At 41.9% G+C, this 24,010-nt stretch overlaps 1 protein-coding gene across 2 annotated transcripts; it reads right to left on the bottom strand.

The window, feature by feature from the left end:
- Nucleotides 1-148: 148 nt before the first annotated feature.
- Nucleotides 149-23,628, bottom strand: LOC106603738 (glucose-6-phosphate exchanger SLC37A2). Of its 2 annotated transcripts, none has more exons than XM_014197781.2 (18): nt 22,935-23,628; nt 21,696-21,777; nt 20,482-20,572; nt 20,234-20,312; nt 20,008-20,143; nt 18,818-18,894; nt 18,295-18,461; nt 17,809-17,846; nt 17,333-17,476; nt 16,975-17,065; nt 16,744-16,806; nt 11,965-12,050; nt 11,372-11,420; nt 10,972-11,045; nt 10,519-10,597; nt 10,028-10,125; nt 9,031-9,095; nt 149-2,841 (listed from the first exon to the last, which is right to left on the bottom strand). In XM_014197781.2, exons 1-18 carry the CDS (start codon nt 22,988-22,990, stop codon nt 2,826-2,828), a joined length of 1,491 nt encoding a protein of 496 aa, XP_014053256.1. In that variant the 5' UTR covers nt 22,991-23,628; the 3' UTR covers nt 149-2,825. The 2 variants fall into 2 exon arrangements, with proteins under 2 accessions (XP_014053256.1, XP_014053257.1); XM_014197782.2 differs by having other exon boundaries at nt 17,333-17,446.
- Nucleotides 23,629-24,010: the final 382 nt, after the last annotated feature.

Genomic DNA, 24,010 nt, shown 5'->3' with positions numbered 1-24,010 from the left:
GGCCCTGGTCAAAAGTAGTGCACTATAAAGGGAATAGGGTACCTTTTGGAATGCAATGCAGCCATGGGTGATGTGGTACCAGAACATATGTTTTTGAGGGATATGGGATTTAGATAAGCGAGTATGAGCCGTTTCTGTGGAAATTAAATAGTTGGTCATGCTCAGATTTATTCAGCTTAAATCAGACATCTGATGTACATACACTACACTTCATCATTTACATTTTTTCTAAATGTACTTGGAATATTAGTCATGTAACATAATACAGCCTGCCCTCTGCATAGCTTATGCATGGCATAACATCTGACTTTATTTGGGGCACTACAACTATCTGCATCCCTCCTCAATTATATTAAAAAAAGACTACTCCCCCTCTAACAACGCCTCTGACTACAACAAAGCAACAGAGGGTCCCTGAAGTACAATTATCACCTTAACATGGGCCACTGGCGAGGATGCTCAGTTGGTAGAGGATGGTGCTTGCAATGCCAGGGTTGTTGGTTTGATTCCCATGGGGGACCAGTACAAAAAAAGTATGAAAATGTATGTACTCACTACTGTAAGTCACTCTGGATAAGAGTGTCTTCTAAATTACTAAAATGTCAACAAAAAATAAATATCTACAAAGAATGAAACACCAATTCATTGAAAAAAAAGAACCATTTGTGGACACTGGTCCCCTAGGTATTTACTAGGCCAGTGGAGCTAAAACTTTTAAATTCAGCTCTATACTCCAGCATCTTGGATTTGATATTAAATGTTTTATATGAACCTACAAGACAGAATGTCACCTGTCATTTAAGGGTGAATAAGGATGAGCGAGAAAGTTAGACGCACAAAGATCATGCCCCTAAAACATTCTAACCTCTCAGCATGATCAATAACAGGAGAAGTTAGGGTATAATATTTATGCCTTAACTTTCTCACTCATCATTATTCACAAGTCAAGCATGATTATCTGTAATCATGGAAGCATCCACATTAATGTAAAAGTGTTCAGAAACATAAAATAAAAGTGACCCCAAAATGACAAAATACATTATTTACCATTACAATCCTATTGGGGACAGAATAATCTGAAACACAACCTAAACAAACAGCAAATGCATCCAAAATATTTGTAGTCACAAGCTTGATGTAGCCATTGTGTGCTAGGAATATGGGACCAAATACTAAACTTGAATAAATGTAATACACTAAGTGAATTTGTCTAAAAACTTGACACCTTCAAAAACAGGGGGACTAGATACATAAAATGCTTTCATTTCTAAATAGTTAAACAGAAAACACCCCAAAATAACAAGGTGACATTATGTATTGTCTGCTCATTTCATTTCAAATCCAAAATGCTGGAGTATAGAGCCAAATTACATTTTAGCTTCTCTGCAAAATAAATATATAGGAGAGTAGGTAGCGTGCCACTGAAAGGGATACATTTACAATCAGTCACACGTGAAAACATTGGGTGAGCTCGTTTTGCATGGCCCAGTCCCCTGGCTGTTGGTCGCGTGGGAGGAGTTGGCGCTCAACTTGCAATTTAGGAGCCCGACGGCAAAAGTCAAAAGCCCCTGTTATGATACTGATGGTTTGTCGAGATAGATGGTTCTAACGATTGTGACTAGATGGAGTACAGCTCCATCTACATGTCACGTCGAGGACAACCGTTTTTGACAACCGTTGCATTTTAGCTAAGCCCAACCCTTTTCCTAACCTTAACTTCATTCTCCTAAGCTGTTAAATGAATTCTCCTAACCTGCTATGTACAGAAACTTCTCTCTGTAGCTGAACTCCATCTAGCCCACCGTTTCCCAATGGGGGGGGTCGCAAGAGAAGTCTGAAATCCTGCTTAGTTCATAGAGGCTGCAAGTTTTAGTTGTAGTAAACAGAGCGGTTTCTGTTTTCTTCCTACAAATGTGGCTCTATCTTTTGAATGGTTTAAGCTACAAAATATTATGACCCAATCACTGAAAGATAAGACTCTCAGGAACACCTATGTTTTCCTCTACAATGCCCACAAGCCACGCAGGACTCATTAGAACAGAGAGCAAAAGACTTGGTGCTAACTAAATCAAACTGGGGGGGAGAACATCAATGACGATGGTGTTAAAAAAAAAATCTAAAGGGGTTGTGGGCCAAAGAAGTTTGGGAACGCTATCTAGCCACAACCGTAAAAACTATTAGTCCTGACAAACCATCAGTATCATCACACACCCTGCTCAAAATTGACGACGAGGCCGGCTAGGAGGGGTGGAGACAAAAACAAAACAACGAAGTGCACATGGTGGATACAAACTAACTTCTAATCATTGATCAATAAACATTTCAACAACCATTTGCATCCTCCTTTACTGCTTATGTAGTTTGGCATCCCCCGGCTGTGCAAAACGAGCTCCCCCGAATTCAACTTGCCCAATACTGGTATGTGATGTCAACTGGAGGGGAGATTGGGGAAAGGCACAGCGTGCACAGAATTAGAATGATAAAACATGAAAGATGCACACAGCACCGAGAGGGGCTATAAGAGAGACAGTCTATAAAAAAAAATGTTTTAAAGTGTATTTTTTGGGTTTAAAAGAGAAAGAGCTTTGCGGTCACTTGAGGAAAGGACATGTTCTCTCTGTCAGATGGTCCCAGAATATCAATGGCCCCTTCCTCCTTTTTCAGCTCCTTTCATCCGCTGGTGATGAGGTCTGGATCCATTAAGGCTGAAGGATGAAAGGACCAGTACCGTATGAATCATGGTGTGCCTCAGGGATTATTACTGGGTCATTTTTCCTGCGCCCTTCCTCGCAGGTGTGATACGGTCTCTTGTCCCAGGCAGCCACTCAGATTTCTTTGAACCTGCCAACACAAGGTTAGATTAGCCTATTTCAGAATGGACCGAATGCAAACCTATTCCGGTCATTAACATAGGCACCAGATCATTGGATCTGATTAATTCGATGTCATTTCATATTTGAGGACTGGCGGTGAAGGAACCACAGAATCTTCAACTGAGTATATCTGGCTACCTGAATAAAGCAATAAATAAACTTCAGTTAGTGCTAAACACAGCTGCTAGAATCTTGACGAGAACCAACATTTTTTATCATATTACTCCAGTTCTAGCCTCTCTACACTGGCTTCCTGTTAAGGCAAGGGCTGATTTCAAGGTTTTACTGCTAACCTACAAAGCATTACATGGGCTTGTTCCTACCCATCTTTCCGATTTGGTCCTGCCGTACATACCTACACGTACGCTACAGTCACAAGACGCAGGCCTCCTTACTGTCCCTAGAAGTTCTAAGCAAACAGCTGGAGGCAGGGCTTTCTCCTATAGAGCTAAATTTTTATGGAATGGTCTGCCTACCCATGTGAGAGACGCAGACTCTGTCTCAACCTTCAAGTCTTTATTGAAGACTCATCTCTTCAGTAGGTCCTATGATTGAGTGTAGTCTGGCCCAGGAGTGTGAAGGTGAACAGGAAGGCACTGGAGCAATGAACAACCCTTGCTGTCTTTGCCTGGCCTGTTACCCTCTCTCCACTGGGATTCTCTGCCTCTAACCCTATTAAAGGGGCTGAGTCACTGGCTTACTGGTGCTCTTCCATGCCATCCCTAAGAGGGGTGTGTCACTTGAGTGGGTTGAGTCACTGACGTGATCTTCCTGTCCGGGTTGGCGCCCCCCTTTGAGTTGTGCCATGGGGGAGATTTTCAAGGGCTATACTCGGCCTTGTCTCAGGATGGTAAGTTGGTAGTTGGAGATATCCCTCTAGTGGTGTGGGGGCTGTGCTTTGGCAAAGTGAGTGGGGTTATATCCTGCTTGTTTGGCCCTGTCCGGGAGTATCGTCGGACGGGGCCACAGTGTCTCCCGACCCCTCCCGTCTCAGCCTCCAGTATTTATGCTGCAATAGTTTGTGTCGGGGGGCTAGGGTCAGTCTGTTATATCTGGAGCATTTCTCCTGCCTTATCCGGTGTCCTGTGTGTTTCTGTACAGCACTTTGTGACATCAGTTGATGTAAGAAGGGCTTTATAAATACATTTGATTGATTGATAAAATTAACAAGTCAACAATGGTACCTAGCCTATTCACAATTTTGCTGGAGAGAGGCTAATGCTATCGAGTTAGTTTGGGGGGTGGAATAAATGTGGGGCAGCATAGAGCCATGAGGTGCACAATTGTTGTTGGGGATGGAGTCTTGCTTTATTTGAAAGCAGCATTATTTCACAGGATGTGAGGGTCAGTTTGGAACAGCCAAAAACTAGTTTTCTGTGTTCTTTTTATTTATTTAGTGTAAGAGCTGTTCAAAAACACTGCCTGAAATGTCAGCCTGTTTTGGTGTGATGGAGTTTTGGCCTACCTGGTGACCTCACCAGGTGGTAAATTAGTTAATAAAACAATAAGGAAGTGCATTCTAAATTCCATTAGCTAGTATTCAGTGTTCCCCTCACCACTCAGACCACTCCCGGACAGCCCTAGCAAAATTGGTGCCTGAGAAATTGAAGCTGTGTGTCTTTTTGAGGAAGCTGTGTGTCTTTTTGACCCTTTGAAAACATAGTCAGGTACTTAAAACCTCTACAGGATCGGTGTTAAGCTAACATAGGCTAATGTGAACATTTCCAAGGACAGACATATCTGATATGGGCAGAAAGCTTACATTCTTGTTAATCTAACTGTACTGTCCAATTTACAGTAGCTATTACATTGAAAGACTACCATGCTGTTGTTTGAGGACAGTGCACAATTATGAACCTAAACGTATTAATAAACCAATTAGGCACATTTCGGCAGTCTTGATACAACATTTTGAACAGATATGCAATGGTTCATTGGATCGGTCTAAAACTTTGCACATACATTGCTAAATCTAAATTGCAACTGGGCTGGAATAATATATTATGGCCTTTCTCTTGCATTTCAAAGATGGTACAACTTTTTAATAAAATAAAAAAAAAAATACAATTATTTGTATTATCTTTACCAGATCTAATGCGTTATATTCTCCTATATTAATTTCCACAAACTTCAAAGTGTTTCCTTTCAAATGGTATCAAGAATATGCATATCCTTGCTTCACGTCCTGAGCTACAGGCAGTAGGATTTAGGTATGTCATTTTAGGCGAAAATTGAAAAAAGGGTGGAATCCTTAGGTTTTAATGCAATAGCTTCCCGGACTATCTACATTGAGCCTTTTTGCACCAACTTCTTTTACTCATCACATACGCTGCTGATACAGTTTATTATGTCACTTCACCCCTATCTATATGCACATACAAAATCTACCTCAATTACTTCGTACCCCTGCACATCGACTCGGCACTGGCTCCTAGTGTTTCATTACTCATTTTGTATTTATTATTAGGTTTATTTAAATTTCTATTATTTCTCCAATTTCTTTTTCTCTGCATTGTTGAGAAAGGCCTATATGTAAGCGTGTCACTGTTAGTCTACACCTGTTGTTTACCAAGCATGTGATGAATAAAATACATTTCAAACTACACACACACACACACACACACACACACACACACACACCAAAAAAAATAAAAATCCCTTTTTCAGGACCCTGTCTTTCAAAGATAATTCATAAAAATCCAAATAACTTCACAGATCTTCATTGTAAAGGGTTTAAAATACTGTTTCCCATGCATGTTCAATGTTCAATGAACCATGAATGAACATTCACCTGTGGAACGGTCGTTAAGACACTAACAGCTTACAGATGTTAGGCAATTAAGGTCACAGTTATAAAAACCTAGGACACAAAAGAGGCCTTTCTACTGACTCTGAAAAACACCAAAAGAAAAAGATGCTCAGGGTCCCTGCTCATCTGCGTGAACGTGCCTTAGGCATGCTGCAAGGTGGAATGAGGACTGCAGCTTTTGCCAGGGCAATAAATTGCAATGTCTGTACTGTGACACGCCTAAGACAGCGCTACAGGGAGACAGGCTGGACAGCCGATTGTCCTCGCAGCGGCAGACCACGTGTAACACCTGCACAGGATCGGTACATCCGAACATCACACCTGTGGGACAGGTACAGGATGGCAACAACAACTGCCCGAGTTACACCAGGAATGCACAATCCCTCCATCAGTGCTTAGACTGTCCGCAATAGGCTGAGAGAGGCTGGACTGAGGGCTTTTAGTCCTGTTGTAAGGCAGGTCCTCACCAGACATCACCGGCAACAGCGTCGCCTATGGGCACACACCCACCGTCGCTGAACCAGACAGGACAGGCAAAAAGTGCCCTTCACTGACGAGTCGCGGTTTTTTCTCACCAGGGGTGATGGCCGGATTCGCGTTTATCGTCGAAGGAATGAGCGTTACACTGAGGCCTGTGCTCTGGAGCGAGATCGATTTGGAGGTGGAGGGTCCGTCATGGTCTGGGGCGGTGTGTCACAGCATCATCTGACTGAGCTTGTTGTCATTGCAGGCAATCTCAACACTGTGCGTTACAGGGAAGACATCCTCCTCCCTCATTTGGTACCCTTCCTGCAGGCTCATCCTGACATGACCCTCCAGCATGACAATGCCACCAGCCATACTGCTCATTCTGTGCGTGATTTCCTGCAAGACAGGAATGTCAGTGTTCTGCCATGGCCAGCGAAGAGCCCGGAACTCAATCCCATTGAGCACGTCTGGGACCTGTTGGATCGGAGGGTGAGAGCGTGGGCCAATTCCCCCCAGAAATGTCCAGGAACTTGCAGGTGCCTTGGTGGAAGAGTGGAGTAACATCTCACAGCAAGAACTGGCAAATCTGGTGCAGTTCATGAGGAGGAGATGCACTGCAGTACTTAATGCAGCTGGTGGCCATACCAGATACTGACTGTTACTTTTGATTTTGACCCCCCCCTTTGTTCAGGGACACATTATTCCATTTATGTTAGTCACATGTCTGTGGAACTTGTTCAGTTTATGTCTCAGTTGTTGAATCTTGTCATGTTCATACAAATATTTACACATGATAAGTTTGCTGAAAATAAACGCAGTTGACAGTGAGAGGACTTTTTTTTTGCTGAGTTTACACACACACACACACACACACACACACACACACACACACACGTTTGGGATCACTTAGAAATGTCCCTGTTGTTGAAAAGCATTTTTTTTGTCCATTAAAATAACATAAAATTGATCAGAAATACAGTGTAGACATTGTTAATGTTGTAAATAATGACTATTGTAGCTGGAAACAGCAGATGTTTTTTATGGAATATCTACATAGGCGTACAGAGGCCCATTATCAGCAACCATCACTCCTGTGTTCCAATGGCACGTTGTGTTAGCTAATCCAAGTTAATCATTTTAAGGCTAATTGATCATTAGAAAACACTTTGCAATTATGTTAGCACAGCTGAACATTTTTGTGCTGATTAAAGGAGCAATAAAACTGGCCTTCTTTAGACTAGTTGAGTATCGGGAGAATAAGCATTTGTGGGTTTGATTACAGGCTCAAAATGGCCAGAAACAAAGACTTTCTTCTGAAACTCATCAGTCTATTCTTGTTCTGAGAAATTGTCTATTCCATGCGAGAAATTGCCAAGAAACTGAAGATCTCGTACAACGCTCTCGTACAACGCACAGAACAGCGCAAACTGTCTCTAACCAAAATAAAAAGAGTGGGAGGCCCCGGTGCACGACTGAGCAAGAGGACAAGTACATTATAGAGTCTAGTTTGAGAAACAGACACCTCACAAGTCCTCAACTGGCAGCTTCATTAAATAGTACCTGTAAAACCCCAGTCTCAATGTCAACAGTGAAGAGGCAACTCCGGGATGCTGGCCTGCCTGGCAGAGTTGCAAAGAAAAAGCCATATCTCAGACTGGCCAATAAAAATGAAAGACTAGATGGGCAAAAGAACACAGACACTGGACAGAGGAAGATTGGAAAAAAAGTTATGGACAGACGAATCTAAGTTTGAGGTGTTCGGATCACAAAGAAAAACATTCGTGAGATGCTGGAAGAGTGCTTGACACCATCTGTCAAGCATGGTGGAGGCAATGTGATGGTCTGGGGGTGCTTTGGTGGTGGTAAAGTGGGAAATTTGTACAGGGTAGAAGGGATCTTGAAGAAGGAAGGGTATCACTCAATTGTTCAACGCCATGCCATACCCTGTGGACAGCGCTTAAATTGAGCCAATTTCCTCCTACAAAGAACAGCTCCAAACTATGCAAGAAATATTTAGGGAAGAAGCAGTCAGCTGGTATTCTATCTATAATGAAGTGGCCAGCACAGTCACCGGATCTCAACCCTATTGAGCTGTTGTAGGAGCAGCTTGACCGTAGGGTACGTAAGAAGTGCTCATCAAGCCAATCCAACTTGTGGGGGATGCTTCAGGAAGCATGGGGTGAAATCTCTTCAGATTACCTCAATAAATTGACAACTACAATGCTTTCCTTGACGAAAGCAAAGTTTGAAGGACAGAATTATTATTTCAATTAAAAATCATTATTTATAACGATGTCAACGTCTTGACTATATTTCCATGGAAAACAAGGACATTTCTATATATAAAATTTGATCCAGTGTCTAATAACACCAACTCTAGTCATCCATTCAAAGACAATCACATCTCAAATCCTATGGGAACCTGGTGGAAATATAGAACTCTCAAGACGCAATCAAGGTCCCAGGTTAATCGTGAATGACAACTTCTGATTTTTAAAAATAGCCTGAGGTGCAATTGCGATTTTTCCCTTAAAGCTAGCTAATTAATCAGCAGCCTGGAGGCCACTTTGGAGTAGAATAATGAGCACCCTTAACCTCTAGGGAAAGGCTAATGCTACTCCCTGTGGAGTAGCTCTATTTGTGGCTTTGACCTTTATTTAAAGGAATAGTCATTTTAGTCCACACTCAAGTTCAATTGCATTTTGCCCCTTTTAAGTGAAGTAGCAAGTATTTGTTCATTTCTTGGATAAAATGGGTATGACTTTATAACTAACATGACTTATTGCACTTAGCAGCCTCTTTATCATAAGAAATGGAAACCAGCTTTGGGTTTCCTGATTGGTTATATGATTCCCAGCGGTGTAGTTGTGAGCAGCTTACCCTCTATGTCTGGGGCTGTGTCCACACCAGCCCCTCACCTCCTTATACACCAGCCTGGACAGCAGCTGGAAAACAGGGAGACAGCACACTCAACACAGCTTACTAAAATATGTGTTTTTACACATAAATATATATAAAAAATATACATGTAACATCATTTAAAAACAGTCCCAGATATTATTCCTCCATCAAACTTTACAGTTGGCACTATGCATTCGGGCAGTTAGCGTTCTCCTGGCATCTGTCAAACCCAAATTCGTCCGTCGGACTGCCAGATGGTGAAACTTGATTCATCACTCTAGAGAACGTGTTTCCACTGCTCCAGCGACCAATGGCAGCGAGCTTTACCCCACTCCAGACTATGCTTGGCATTACACATGGTGATCTTAGGCTTGTGTGAGGCTGCTCGGTCATGGAAACCCATCTCATGAAGCTCCCAATGAACAGTTATTGTGCTGACGTTGCTTCCAGAGGCAGTTTGGAATTCGGTAGAAGTGTTGCAACCGAGGATAGACGATTTTTAAACGCTACATGCTTCAGCACTTGGCGGTCCTGTTCTGTGAGCTTGTGTGGTCTATCACTTTGTGGCTGAGCTGTTGTTGCTCCTAGACATTTCCACTTCACAATAACAGCAATTACAGTTTCTGCTCTTTCAGGGCAGAAATTTGACAAACTGACTTGTTGGAAAGGTGGCATCCCATGACGGTGCCACGTTGAAAGTCACTGAGCTCTTCAGTACGAGCCATTCTACTGCAAATGTTTGTCTCTGGAGATTGCATGGCTGTGTGCTCGATTTTATACACGTGGCTGAAATGGACGAATCCACTAATTTGAAGGGGTGTCCACCTACTTTTGGCCATGTAGTGTATCATTTGGTATCAAGGGTTTCATTAATTTTGTACACAATCCACAGGTGTAGCACCTTCTTTGAACATGTGGCAAAAATATTGCAGTGATTTATAAAACATGTTAATAAAAACAAAGATTAAAAACGAACCAAACAGGCGAGGATATCAGCAGTGACCAGCATGAAAAAGACATTGTTCCATCCCGTCGGAGAGATCAGCCCTGCTAACAGAGGACCTAGGGCGGCACCTAGAGGACAGTCAGAAAATAAGAGTCAGGGGAACCCAAGCACCTGAAACCAGGACTGGATATACAATCTGATTTGGGACAACAATCATAAAAAGTCTGCCTTTAGAACACTACATGATTTACAATGGAAAATAGTTTTGTATGGACCTTGTACATAAACTGTATACAATTTGTAATTGTCACATAACACTACAATGACTGAGCATTGAAGTTAATCTCTCAAAACATAGGCGACCTAAAATAAAAACCTTCCTTCATGCATTGACACAGGCACACAAAGGCATCTTAGCACCACCAACCCATTACTAGCTACCATTACAAGCATCAAATCTAAAAACAACAAGATCAAAGAGTACCAATCCCCCGTGTGTGTCCTAGAAATTCCCCACATACCTATTGACCCCGTGCCGTCAATAATTGCAGTGACCGTTGACAACGCTCTAGAATTTCCTCTCAGGCTCTCATGCGTCCCCTATGAAAGGAAAACCCTCATTTTGAATCAACATTCAGCATAAAAGACTTGGACTCTTTCCAAATGTGTCTCTCCTCAATTCCTTGCGTTCTCTCTCCTCTGCCTCTTCTCAAAACGCATGGAAGGTGAAGGTCTGACGGGAGGGACCTTGGGATCTTCTTCTCCAATACGGTTTGAGAAAGAGGCGAGGGAGATAGAATGCAAGAAATCGAGGAAAGACGCATTAGACAGTATCTTGGACTAACAGGGAACATGGGGAATCTGGGGTGAGAGGGGGCAATGATGGGCTTATCTCCTCTGTGTGACTTCGGGAGAGCTGAGGACTTCATGTGAGAAAGGCATGCAGCAGTGCAGTCTGGGATGGATGTGCTTACCAGGTCAGCAGAAACAGCGGTGGTGATGAGGGCGTAGGGACCGTTCACCAGGGCTCCGCACACCAACAGCATTCCTACAAGGCAGAGGAAAACAGCAACAAGTGGATCAGGCATGTACAGTACGCTAGCTAGCAGACAAAGGCTATTTTTAGGAAGCTTTTCATAGTGATATTGTGGTTATGTTGGTTGCACTGATTGCAAGTCGTAGATAAGTGTCTGCCAAATGACAAAGCGTAAATGTGAAATCCACAGGCTACAAACACACAACCGACACACAGTAAAGTACAATGTACAATGTGTTAAATTTGAGAATTTATGTAGTTTTCAGTAAGAGGCGTTGAAACCAAAATAGCTCCATGGCTTCAAAGTCAAATTTCATACAGAATAACTTAACTCTTACCGATTGTGGTTACTAGGCTATGCTGTCCAATGTGGTTGTACAGGAACAGCTAGGAAAGAAAAAAAAACAAACATTTAGACTGGATCATGGGTAAAATGTGTCACTCTTGAAGGATTTACTAACCCACATGCAGACCCAAAGGAAAACATTGAGCTATGCTGAAAAACGGATTGACACATTACTGTAAAGGAGCTCACGGACTAACATAAAATGTTTTTCAGGCTTGGGCAGCGAGTGAGCGTTCACTGCCAAATTCCTTTTTCTGTGTCCATCATTCAGTCATATTTACATTGCATATATGTGATTGTGTGATCAAAACTTTGACATAGAGAATTGCCTCTTTTCATAAGTGAATATAAAAAGTGTCTAGTCCACATTTGTGATTCAGGCATTTGTGCATGCCTTTCCTTATCTACAGTATATTTTGCCCAGCACCGGTTTTCTAAATGTTTGGAATGTACAGATTTCCCTTGAATGCCACATTTACAATTTAAGGAGTCATAAGTGTACTATACTAAAGACACACTATAAATGGCCATGGTGTTACACATGGTTAAAAGCCAGTGATGTCTTCTGTGTGAATGCACACTCACCATAGGGGCAGCCAGGATTAACATGACACAGCAGGTAGAGGCTCTTCCCCCAGTTTGGTCCGACACCAGTCCAGCCACGATGCCCCCTGCAGAAACACAGCACACACCCTTAACACACAGGGGGAGACAGCAGTCCTACATAATCTGAAAATATTCATCCATGGGATTTAGGGAGCTACATTGATGATCAATACTATGGAAAGTGGTCTGACACCATACAGTAGGAGACATTAACTGACCAATTCTAATGAGAACTCTTCTGGCAGACTACTACACAGTGAGGGAAAAAAAGTATTTGATCCCCTGCTGATTTTGTACGTTTGCCCACTGACAAAGAAGTGATCAGTCAATAATTTTAATGGTAGGTTTATTTGAACAGTGAGAGACAGAATAACAACATTGTCACGCTGGAATACCCATCCACGACCCATTTTCAATGCCCTGGCTGAGGGAAGGAGGTTCTCACCCAAGATTTGACGGTACATGGCCCCGTCCATCGTCCCTTTGATGCGGTGAAGTTGTCCTGTCCTCTTAGCAGAAAAACACCCCCAAAGCATAATGTTTCCACCTCCATGTTTGACGGTGGGGATGGTATTCTTGGGGTCATAGGCAGCATTCCTCCTCCACCAAACACGGCGAGTTGAGTTCATGCCAAAGAGCTCCATTTTGGTCTCATCTGACCACAACACTTTCACCCAGTTGTCCTCTGAATCATTCAGATGTTCATTGGCAAACTTCAGACGGGCATGTATATGTGCTTTCTTGAGCAGGGGGACCTTGCGGGCGCTGCAGGATTTCAGTCCTTCACGACGTAGTGTGTTACCAGTTGTTTTCTTGGTGACTATGGTCCCAGCTGCCTTGAGATCATTGACAAGATCCTCCCGTGTAGTTCGGGGCTGATTCCTCACCGTTCTCATGATCATTGCAACTCCACGAGGTGAGATCTTGCATGGAGCACCAGGCCGAGGGAGATTGGCAGTTCTATTGTGTTTCTTCCATTTGCGAATCATCGCACCAACTGTTGTCACCTTCTCACCAAGCTGCTTGGCGATGGTCTTGTAGCCCATTCCAGCCTTGTGTAGGTCTACAATCTTGTCCCTGACATCCTTGGAGAGCTCTTTGGTCTTGGCCATGGTGGAGAGTTTGGAATCTGATTGATTGATTACTTCTGTGGACAGGTGTCTTTTATACAGGTAACAAGCTGAGATTAGGTGCACTCCCTTTAAGAGTGTGCTCCTAATCTCAGCTTGTTACCTGTATAAAAGACACCTGGGAGCCAGAAATCTTTCTGATTGAGAGGGGGTCAAATACTTATTTCCCTCATTAAAATGCAAATCAATTTATAACATTTTTGACATGCGTTTTTCTGGATTTTTTTGTTGTTATTCTGTCTCTCACTGTTCAAATAAACCTACCATTAAAATTATAGACTGATCATTTCTTTGTCAGTGGGCAAACGTACAAAATCAGCAGGGGATCAAATACATACATACATACAGTGAGGGAAAAAAGTATGTATGTATGTATGTATGTATGTATGTATGTATGTATGTATGTATGTATGTATGTATGTATGTATGCATGCATGTATGTATGTATGCATGTATGTATGCATGTATGTATGCATGTATGTATGTATGCATGTATGTATGTTTAAAAAAAACACCTTTGTCTGCGATTACAGCTATGCGTCTTCTTGTGTGTAAAGCTCATAGCTTTACCCCTGGATTGTGCAATATCCAAGCTCTGACAAGATGTTGGGGATCATGGCTAGAGAGACATTTTTAAGACTTTCCATAGATTTTCAGGAACATTCACGGTCTTCTTGGTAAGCAACTCCAGTGTAGATTTGGCCTTGTGTGGTAAGTTATTGTCCTGCTGAAAGGGGAATTCCTCTCCCAGTGTGTTGGAAAGCAGACTAACCAGGTTCTCCTCTAGGATTTTGCCTGTGCTTAGCTCTATCCCGTTTCTTTTTATCCTGAAAAATTACCCGGCATTTGCCGATGTCAAGCGTACCTATACCATGATGCAGCCACCACCATGCTTGACAATAAGGAGGCAGTTACTCAGTGATGTGTTGGATTTTCCCCAAACATAAGGCTTTGAATTAGGCTAAAAGGTGTATTCCTTTGTGTTTTTTAGCACTATTAATTTAGTTCCTTGTTGCATAGAAGATTGTTTTGTAATTTTTTTATTCTGTAATTTGTATTTTCCTTTTTAGGTCATTATTGTTGAGTCAATACAATGTTGCTGATCCATCCTCAGTTCTCTCATCACAGCCATTGAACTCTAGCTCTTAACATCCCCAATGACCTCATGGTAATATCCCTGAGCAGTTTCATTCCTGTCCTGCAGCTCAGTTCAGAAGGACCACTGTAACTTTGATGTGTCTGGGTAGTTTAATACATAATCCACAGCATATTTATTAACTTGACCATATTGTTACCCATCTACCAATCACTGCCCTTTTTCATGAGGCATTCGAAAAGCTCCCTGGTCTTTGTTTTTGAATCTGTGCTTGAAATTCAATACTTGACTGAGGGACCTTACATACGTAGTACAGTTGAAGTCGGAAGTTTACATACACCTTAGCCAAATTCTTTTAAACTCAGTTTTTCACAATTCCTGACATTTAATCCATGTAAGAATGCCCTGTTTTAGGTCAGTTAGGATCACCACTTTATTTGAAGAATGTGAAATGTCAGAATAATATTAGAGAGAATTATTTATTTCAGCTTTAATTTCTTTCATCACATTCCCAGTGGGTCAGAAGTTTACATACCCACAATAAGTTGGGTGAATTTTGGCCCATTCCTCCTGACAGGGCTGGTGTAACTGAGTCAGGTTTGTAGGCCTCCTTGCTCTCACACATTTTTTCAGTTCTGCCCACAAATTGTCTATAGAAGTCAGGGCTTTGTGATGGCCACGCCAATACCTTGACTTTGTTGTCCTTAAGCCATTTTGCCACAACTTTGGAAGTATGTTTGGGCTCATTTTCCATTTGGAAGACCCATTTGCCATCAAGCTTTAACTTCCTGACTGATGTCTTGAGATGTTGCTTCAATATATCCACAGAATTTTCCTTCTCATGATGCCATCTATTTTGTGAAGTGCACCAGTCCCTCCTGCAGCAAAGCACCCCCTCAAAATGATGCTGCCACCCCCGTGCTTCACGGTTGGGATGGCGTTCTTCGGCTTGCAAGCCTCCCCCCTTTTCCTCCAAACATAACGACAGTCATTATGGCCAAAAAGTTACATTTTTGTTTCATCAGAACAGAGGACATTTCTCCAAAAAGTTACATTTTTGTCCCCATGTGCACTTGCAAACCGTAGTCTGGCTTTTTCTTGGCAGTTTTAGAGCAGTGGCTTCTTCCTTGCCGAGTGGCCTTTCAGGTTATGTCGATATAGGACTCCTTTTACTGTGGATATAGATACTTTTGTACCTGTTTCCTCCAGCATCTTCACAAGGTCCTTTGCTGTTGTTCTGGGATTGATTTGCACTTTTCGCACCAAAGTACACTCATCTCTAGGAGAGAGAATGCGTCTCCTTCCTGAGCGGTATGACAGCTGCGTGGTCCCATGGCGTTCATACTTGCGTACTATTGTTTGTACAGATGAACGTGGTACCTTCAGGCGTTTGGAAATTGCTCCCAAGGATGAACCAGACTTGTGGAGGTCTACAATTTGTTTTCTGAGGTCTTGGCTGATTTGATTTTCCCATGATGTCAAGCAAAGAGGCACTGATTTTGAAGGTAGGCCTTGAAATACATCCACAGGTACACCTCCAATTGACAGAAATTATGTCAATTAGCCTATCAGAAGCTTCTAAAGCCATGACATCATTTTCTGGATTTTTCCAAGCTGTTTAAATGCACAGTCAACTTAGTGTATGTAAACTTCTGTCCCACTGGAATTGAAAAAGGAATTATAAGTGAAATAATCTGTCTGTAAACAATTGTTGGAAATATTACTTGTGTCATGCACAAAGTAGATTTCCTAACCGGCTTGCCAAAACTATAGTTTGTTAACAAGAAATTTGTGGAGTGGTTGAAAAACGAGTTTTAATGACTCCAACCTAAGTGTATGTAAACTTCCGACTTCAACTGTATGTATGGGGGACAGAGGAAGGGTTAGTCATTCCAAAATCATGTTAACCCCTAATATTTCACACATAGTGAGTCAAATTTTTCTGTTAGAATAATGTTAGAATTGTTCCACTTTGACAGAGTATTTTGAGTAGATTGTTGACAAAAAAATGCAACTAAATCCATTTGTATCCCACTTTGTAACACAATAAACGGAAGAAATCCAAAGGGTATGAATACTTTTCCAAGGCACTGTATTGTTATGACTGCAGAAATCACTTGCTATGCCTGTTTTGTTATGACTGCAGAAATCACTTGCTTTGCCTGTTTTGTTATGACTGCAGACATTACTTGTTTTGCCTGTTTTGTTATGACTGCAGACATTACTTGTTATGCCTGTTTTGTTATGACTGCAGACATTACTTGTTATGCCTGTTTTGTTATGACTGCAGACATTACTTGTTATGCCTGTTTTGTTATGACTGCAGACATTACTTGTTATGCCTGTTTTGTTATGACTGCAGACATTACTTGTTATGACTGCAGAAACCACTTATAACTACAGTGCATACAAAACATCCAGGTAATCAGAGAAGAGTTTCCTGGTTCCTCATATGATCTTACAGACTTTTGGGCTATAAAAAATGGTTAGATAATGCCACATAAGGTCCGCCAAAAAACTGTTAAGGCTTACCAACAATTCCTCCTACATCAAATAGTGTTGACATGTCCCCAGCTTCCTTGGGGTCAAAATGGGCTGAGGAAATAAACATTGGGAATTTTAAGTGACACAGTAGGCAAAATTAATTGACAGCGCATCTCACAATGCAAAGCAAATCATTATCAGCTCATAAACATTGTTAGCATTTGAACCCTCAGGTGAAATGACAACAGTAAACAAATAGGAACTAAACTGAGTACGTACCAACGTTAGCAATGTAGAGAGGAAGCCAGTAGAGGAAGGTGTAGCTAACGAGCTTAGCGAACAGCAGACAGAGAGAGAACTCCATCACGCCCTGTAAGATAACACATATTACACTGTCATAGCCACTGTCATAACAACAGTCAACTGCATTCATGTGGGTTTGGAGAGTAATTACCAACAATGAGTCACAACAGAGGTGAAACAGGAATTCAAGGCTTAGGTGCAGTGACATAAAATACAACCCATTATTATGTTGATTGTCTGTGTCTGTTTTGCCAGAGGAATACTTGTGTAACATTTGATGAGATTCAGCAACTGAAACGGCTTGTAATTAAAGTAGATTGTGATCCCCACTCACAGGTATCCTGAGGGCCCCACAGAAGCTGATGGCCTTGGTGTGCTCCTCTGCCGGCTCAGAAGAGATAGAGTTGGACTGGCCAGGACTGCTGAAGATCTCATTACTGGATGAGTTCTGTAAGAGAGGCTCCTTCTCATTGTCCTCCTGTCCATACACTGCAATTAGCATGGTTCTAACCAGGACTGCAACTATTGACTGTTTTAAGGTTGAGTAGATCTGTCTGACATTTCTTTTATTACTCTATAATATCAACTCTTACGAAGGAAAATTATGTAATGACAAAACGGTGGTCATCACAAACCAAAAATAAGGTCAAAAACTGGGCATAGCTGGTAGCCTAGAGGTTAGTGAAGCAGGCCAGGCATCATATCTCAGGTGCAACCTACACCTACTGCCCTTGTGGCCTTTAGCAAGGCAGCTTTTCTCTGTACTACTAAGGGCACCAATTACTTAATGTGTTCTTTGGTTGTACTTACATGGTGTTGCGGAGGGCTGCAACCGACATCTTCTGGTTCTGTGACAGAAAAAAAGTTTTGCTCACAAATACATTTTCATGTCAAAATACAGTCTTGGGACAAGCCAACTCTCATTTTACATTTTGTCTTAATGTTAACAGTCTAGGTTTAAGATGAAATGCCTGCAGTGAAAACTCTGATAAATGCAACATGATCCTTTTTCAAACTAACTTAATAAAAATGTATCCTCCATAATAACTTTATAGTGGCAATGAACATTTTGACTATGATCTATCAAGCTTCAATAGGTTGTAATGGATTACAGTCAGCACTATTGGCATGTTTTGAACAAGGTCTGGGCATATCCATAAAGCGTCTCAAAGTAGGAACTCTGATCTAGGATCAGGTCCCCTCTGTCCATTCATTATAATCTAAAAGGCAAAACTTCTAGATCAGCAATCCTACTCTGAGACGCTTTAAGAATACAGGCCAAGAGGTCAGACTCACTCTCCACCAGGAAGAAGAAACAGAGAACGCCAGTGGAGGCGATGATGATGCCAGGCACGATGAAGGACATGCCCCAGGCCGAGGATACGAAGACGCCAGCGATGAGCGAGCCCAGGATGTTGCCTACCGAGGTGTGGGAGTTCCAGACGCCCATGATGAACCCTCGTCTGGAGGGAGAGGGACAGACACATAGGATGGAAATGAGAGGTGGATTTACCTTGAGAAACATTGTACATCCTGACGTTGAACAGTGAGTACTAAATACTGAGGACAGCTTTTGGCATTCAAATGCTGAATTAGGGACTGGACGCCTGTAAATTGTTCCTATTTTGAATGTCCAAAATCTCATTACAATCAAACCTGCTCAACCAAAGGCGCTGATCGGACAGTTGTTTTTACATTCACATCATGTGACTGACCGTGAGCAACAGATAAAAACCCTGCACGAGATGGAAGAGAGGGTACTGATACTGCGTAGTCAGCATTGCTGAACCAGTCTACAGTAAGGATGTGTCTCACTCACTTCCCTTTTCCGAACCAGTTCCCAACGCAGGCCACCACTGCAGGCCAGCCCGTCGTCTGCACCAGTCCATTCATTGCCTACGAAAGTAAGAGGGAGATTGAGGTCTTCAAATTCTCTGTTATTTCAACATGAAATATGTCTCTACACCCGACCCAATGAGAGAAAAAGAGAGGGAGATAGAGATACTTTTTGTATCCCAACGAGAAAGAGAGAAAGAAAGAGATACAAATATAAATAAAGGGGGTGGGCTGGTTTCCTACATTACATTCTCACAAACAGCCTTGAGAAAAGTACTGGCATTGAAACCCTCTCTCAGCCTCCCTCACACTATCGCTGTCATATGATACTGAAACAGAGAGGGGCTACCTGGACTTGTGCATTAAGAAATGGCTAGCCAGTTGTTGCTCAATCTTGGGTGCAATGATCACGTTCTCGCACTGACTGACTGTGAGGAGGCTCATTGATTTAACGTTACATTAGTCTACATGATACACTAGTAAAGTAATAAAATATATATAGCTGTCGGTTATATTAGCCACGACTTACTGTTCTTTGTGCAGCTTCAAATGTTCAAAAAAGTTGTAAATTGTTGCGCCTCCGTCTGTAATTTTATTCCCGCATGTTTTATAAGTTGCAATCCGTTTTTTTGTTGATACAGCGTCATCTTTATATCGGAAAATAATAATTTTGGGTATCATTTTTCCAAGGGCTCCATCTGAATTCACCCGCCGACTGCACTGCCACACACAACTTTTTCTCAGCTGGCACAATTTTATTGGCTGCTGTCCGATTCAAACTGTAATCCGTTAAATGAAGAGTTGATGCGCTGCACACTTTTTTTAATAGCATCATTTTTTATATTTGGACTTGGGGAGGGTATCAAGTCAGGTCGAGTCATAAGGCTCAAATCCAAGTCAAGTCACGAGTCATTGGTGTTAAAGTCAAAGACGAGTTGCAAGTCATCATATTTGTGACTCGAATCTGACTCGAGTCCAAGTCATGTGACTCGAATCCACACCTCTGGCTGTAAGTAGCAGTAGAAGTATTGTTACCCGTTAGTTTACTCCAGTCAGGGTAGGGATTGTAGTGTATGGCAAAAAAAGGTATATATAATAAATACAAAAATTGGTAACTATGCTGCAGAGTGTGAGCAAGTGACTGAATGGTTTTGGAGGAGATTTAACCCGTACCTGGACGAAGGCGTAGTACCATATTGAGTGGATGTTCAAGTAGAAGCCCAGGCCAAACAGACACGTGAAGAGACCACTGAGAAGCATACCGATGGTCAAGTAGTAGCGCAGGGGCACGCGCTCTCCAAATATCCCACTGTCAAACCGCACAACATCATCTGGTCAACTGCTTGTAGTGAGTTAACACACATATACAAAACACAATCACATACATCATTCTGCCTACCTGAAAAACATGCCAATGGCATAAGCAACCAGGAAGGAGTTGTCCACAGCTCCAAACAGTGTCTGGTAGTTGTCCTGGTCTGGACAGAACAAGAGGACACCGAAAATATCCAAATGAAATCTGCTGTCCCATTCTACTGATATGTTGTGCTTTCTAGATATTAGTTTTGTAAGCACTCGGAAAACTTTGGAAGAATTTCTATTTCTTCTTAAAATGAACAAAGAACTCGAGTCAAGCAGAGGACTCACCAAAGGGCGCCCAGTCACACCAGGTTTCATTGTCAGTTCCATTGAGGTTTGGAGGTCGAATGAGGGTGGAACAATTTCTGTGCAGCTGACTCTGTACATGCATGGAGCAATAAGCAGAGATTACACACATGGACACAAAACACTCAGCCTTTAAGACAACCTGCATAAAGATGGCAAAGAACTAAACGTCTCGAAAGAAAAACAACTATGAAATCACTTTCTCACCAACTATACTGAACATAAACACAACAATTTCAAATATTTGACTGAGTTACAGTTCATATAAGGAAATCAGTAAATTGAAATAAATTAATTAGACCCTAATCCATGGATTTCACATGACTTGGCAGGGGCACGCGCTCTCCAAATATCCCACTGTCAAACCGCACAACATCATCTGGTCAACTGCTTGTAGTGAGTTAACACACATACTTGGGAGACTGGCCCACCCAATGGGCGCAAGGCCCAGCCAATCAGAATGAGCTTTTCCCCACAAAAGGGCTTTATTACAGACAGAAATACTTCTCAGTTTCATCAGCTGTCCGGTCTCACGATCCCACAGGTAAAGAAGCCGGATGCAGCAGTCCTGGACTGGCATGGTTAAACGTGGTCTGCGGTTGTGAGGCCGGTTAGACGTACTGACAAATTCTTTAAAACGACGTTGGAGGCGGCTTATGGTAGAGAAATTAACATTAAATTCCCTAGCAACAGCTCTGGTGGACATTCATACAGTCAGCATGCCAATTGCATGCTCCCTCAAAACTTGAGACATCTGTGTCATTGTGTTGTGTGGCAAAACTGCACATTTTAGAGTGGCCTTTTATTGACCCGAGCACAAGATGCACCTGTGTAATGATCATGCTGTTTAATCAGCTTCTTGATATGCCAAACCTGTCAGGTGGATTGATTATCTTGGCAAAGGAGAAATGCTCACTAACAGGGATGTAAACAAATTTGTGCACAACAGAAATAAACTTTGTGTTTATGGAACATTTCTGGGATCTTTTATTTCAGGTCATGAAACATGATACCAACACTTTACATGTTGCTTTTATATTTTTGTTCAGTATATAGTGTTAACTATTGTAGTGTGGCTCGAGTGTTCTAGGGACTTTGTGGCCTAGAACACCTAGAGATGTTACAATAAAAAGCTGAACAGTGTGGCCATACATTTCAATAACGTTTAATACAGGTTTGTGGAGTCAGTGTATCACCTTAACGATGCTGATGGGTTTCCGGGAGAGATGGTAGCTGGTATAGAAGAGGAAGGTGAGGAAGAGGGTGAAACCTCGGTACCTGGACAGAGAGAGTAGAAGAAGAGCTCATTCTAATGTTATCCAAAGCAAATATCATGCCATGAACTTCGTCCTGTTTGTAAGTCAAAGCACACCCTCTACAGTTTTTAGGACAGTCTCTTTCACATGGTCTAGACTAGAAGTCTCCAGGGATGTTAGCATCATAGGACCAGAAGGGAGGGAGAGGGGAAAGAGACCAAGAGGCAGGCTTCAAACTACCATCCTGGAGAGGGTTCTGAGGAGAACACAAAACCATCGTTCACATGGACTTGTCTGTACAGTAGACAGTACACATAAGCTTTTTTTTGTGGGAACCTGACATGGAAACAAAACAGGGTATTCAGAATAGTTCTTCAGTGCTGGGAGCAGTACAGGGACCTGGCTGCCTCATGACACTAGGTGCACACTGCACAGGAAGGCAGCTAGCTACAACCCACTCAAGGTGCATGCTCTGTACTGACTGTTGACTTTTCCTGGAGTGGAAAGGCAGGTTTTACCACGAGTTAGATTCAGTTAACACCTCATTTAAAACCTGGTGTAACCTCTTCATCCCCAGGCTAATTACACACAACACATAGACTACGTCTCCAATTACACCATATTAGTGTCCTACTTTTGACCATGTGCTGTGGTCAAAAGTGGTACACTACATAGGGAATTGGGTGCCATTTCAGACTCAGCCATTCAGGAGGAAGTGTAGTGCCTGAGACAAAGCCTGCTGTGACCTTTAACCCTTTGAGCATACTGGATCAGTGACAGGAATAATGCAGAACGTTTTGTTGATTGCAGAATAGTTACAGAAATCCAACAGCCTACCAAATCCAAGAGCCTTCACCTAGGATGATTGCATGTAACATTCTATGATTGTCAATGCTTCTTTTTGCAAATCCATTTGAATATGGGGTTTAACTATACCTAATGAAACACTCAAATCAAATCTAGACGGTTGACTAATTCCTAACATTCTAGAATGTCAGTATGTCAGTAATGCATAGATAGAATGACACCAAATCTCTCGCCAATCACTGATATCTAGCTGATTAAGGACAAAACCGCCGTTTCCCCTCCCCCATCATCAAAGTACATACTGTAAAATGCAATGCATTTAGTTTTGTTTACATAAAGGATGTCACAATATCAAAGACAGTGTCAACTTACCAGCTGTCTCTTGAGAAGGACGTGATCAGTCTAATGCCGGGAGCCAAAGACCTCATCTTTAGTGTAGTAGCCTAAACAACTTCGTAAAACTTGTTAAAACCGCTTACAATTCTCTCTCGGACATGGCTTCAAAAGTTATATCGGGCGCCTTATATACACCCAATTGATGATATAGTATTTGTACAAAAACTAGGACTACAAAAAAAATATCTAAAACTAGCTAAAAACAAACTTAAACCATTACGTTTCGTTACATGGGACAGCTTCTTTTCTCACAGGGTCTCGCTTGAATTTTTTTCCAATTGTCTTTGATTAAAAACACCGATTTTTCTTTTATTTATTTCAAATTTATTAATTTAAAAGATAAAGAATAAAAACACTCCGAGCACTGATCAAAAAAGTTTAAGTCGCTTTGCTATTCCTACTTCATGATGATGTGAGTGAATCTCCACAAACAATGAATTCCCATCGATTTCCATACTTGCTCGAGTCCGCTGATAGCGTTATAAAAGCCGGTTCCTATAAATACTCTATGCACTTCTCTACCGTGTCACATGGAAATATGTTAACAGAATGTGTCCATAATAGTTGGAAGGCGGTCCTTCGCTAATGTTTTCCAAGCTTAGGCAAAACGCCTCAACAAAATCTATATTCCGAAGTGTGTAGACATGTGATTCCCGTGTCTGACGTCACAGAATTAAAGGAGCGATGACAATGGGAGAGCTCGTTTTACGTGGCCCCCGGTGCCTTGGGTGGGCAGAGTTTGTATTGTTCAGTCCATTCTATTGTACATGAAATGTAATCTCCACTCACCCGGGGCACCGGGCTATGAAAAAAACAATCTCGTCCATTAACTCTTCAAGTAGCAGAGAAGTATGGTTTGTCTTCCTTGATGTGTTATAACCTACTTACAGCAGAAAATGAAAATACGTAAAAATTGCTATATTTTTATATCTATTCTGTAAAATTACAAATTGAAACGTTTCTTGGGTCATGTTGGGGGAGATTTTCGGCACAACACCGGCAAGGTGGGAAAAAAAAAAAAAAATCTGCCGTTCTGCCCTTGAGCAAGGCAG

The sequence above is a fragment of the Salmo salar genome, chromosome ssa04 (genome assembly GCF_905237065.1).
Source record: "Salmo salar chromosome ssa04, Ssal_v3.1, whole genome shotgun sequence".
Taxonomy (NCBI): domain Eukaryota; kingdom Metazoa; phylum Chordata; class Actinopteri; order Salmoniformes; family Salmonidae; genus Salmo; species Salmo salar.
This window is presented reverse-complemented; position numbering and strand designations above follow the sequence as displayed.

Bases quoted from the DNA above. Each gene is read 5' to 3' on its own strand.
- LOC106603738 (XM_014197781.2), bottom strand. From the start codon at position 22,990: ATGAGGTCTTTGGCTCCCGGCATTAGACTGATCACGTCCTTCTCAAGA. The intron at 11,046-11,371 runs GTAAGAGTTAAG...TCTGCCTTGTAG, and splicing joins TAGCCTAGTAACCACAATCG to GAATGCTGTTGGTGTGCGGA. The intron at 9,096-10,027 runs GTTCGTTTTTAA...CCTGTTTTCCAG, and splicing joins CTGATATCCTCGCCTGTTTG to CTGCTGTCCAGGCTGGTGTA.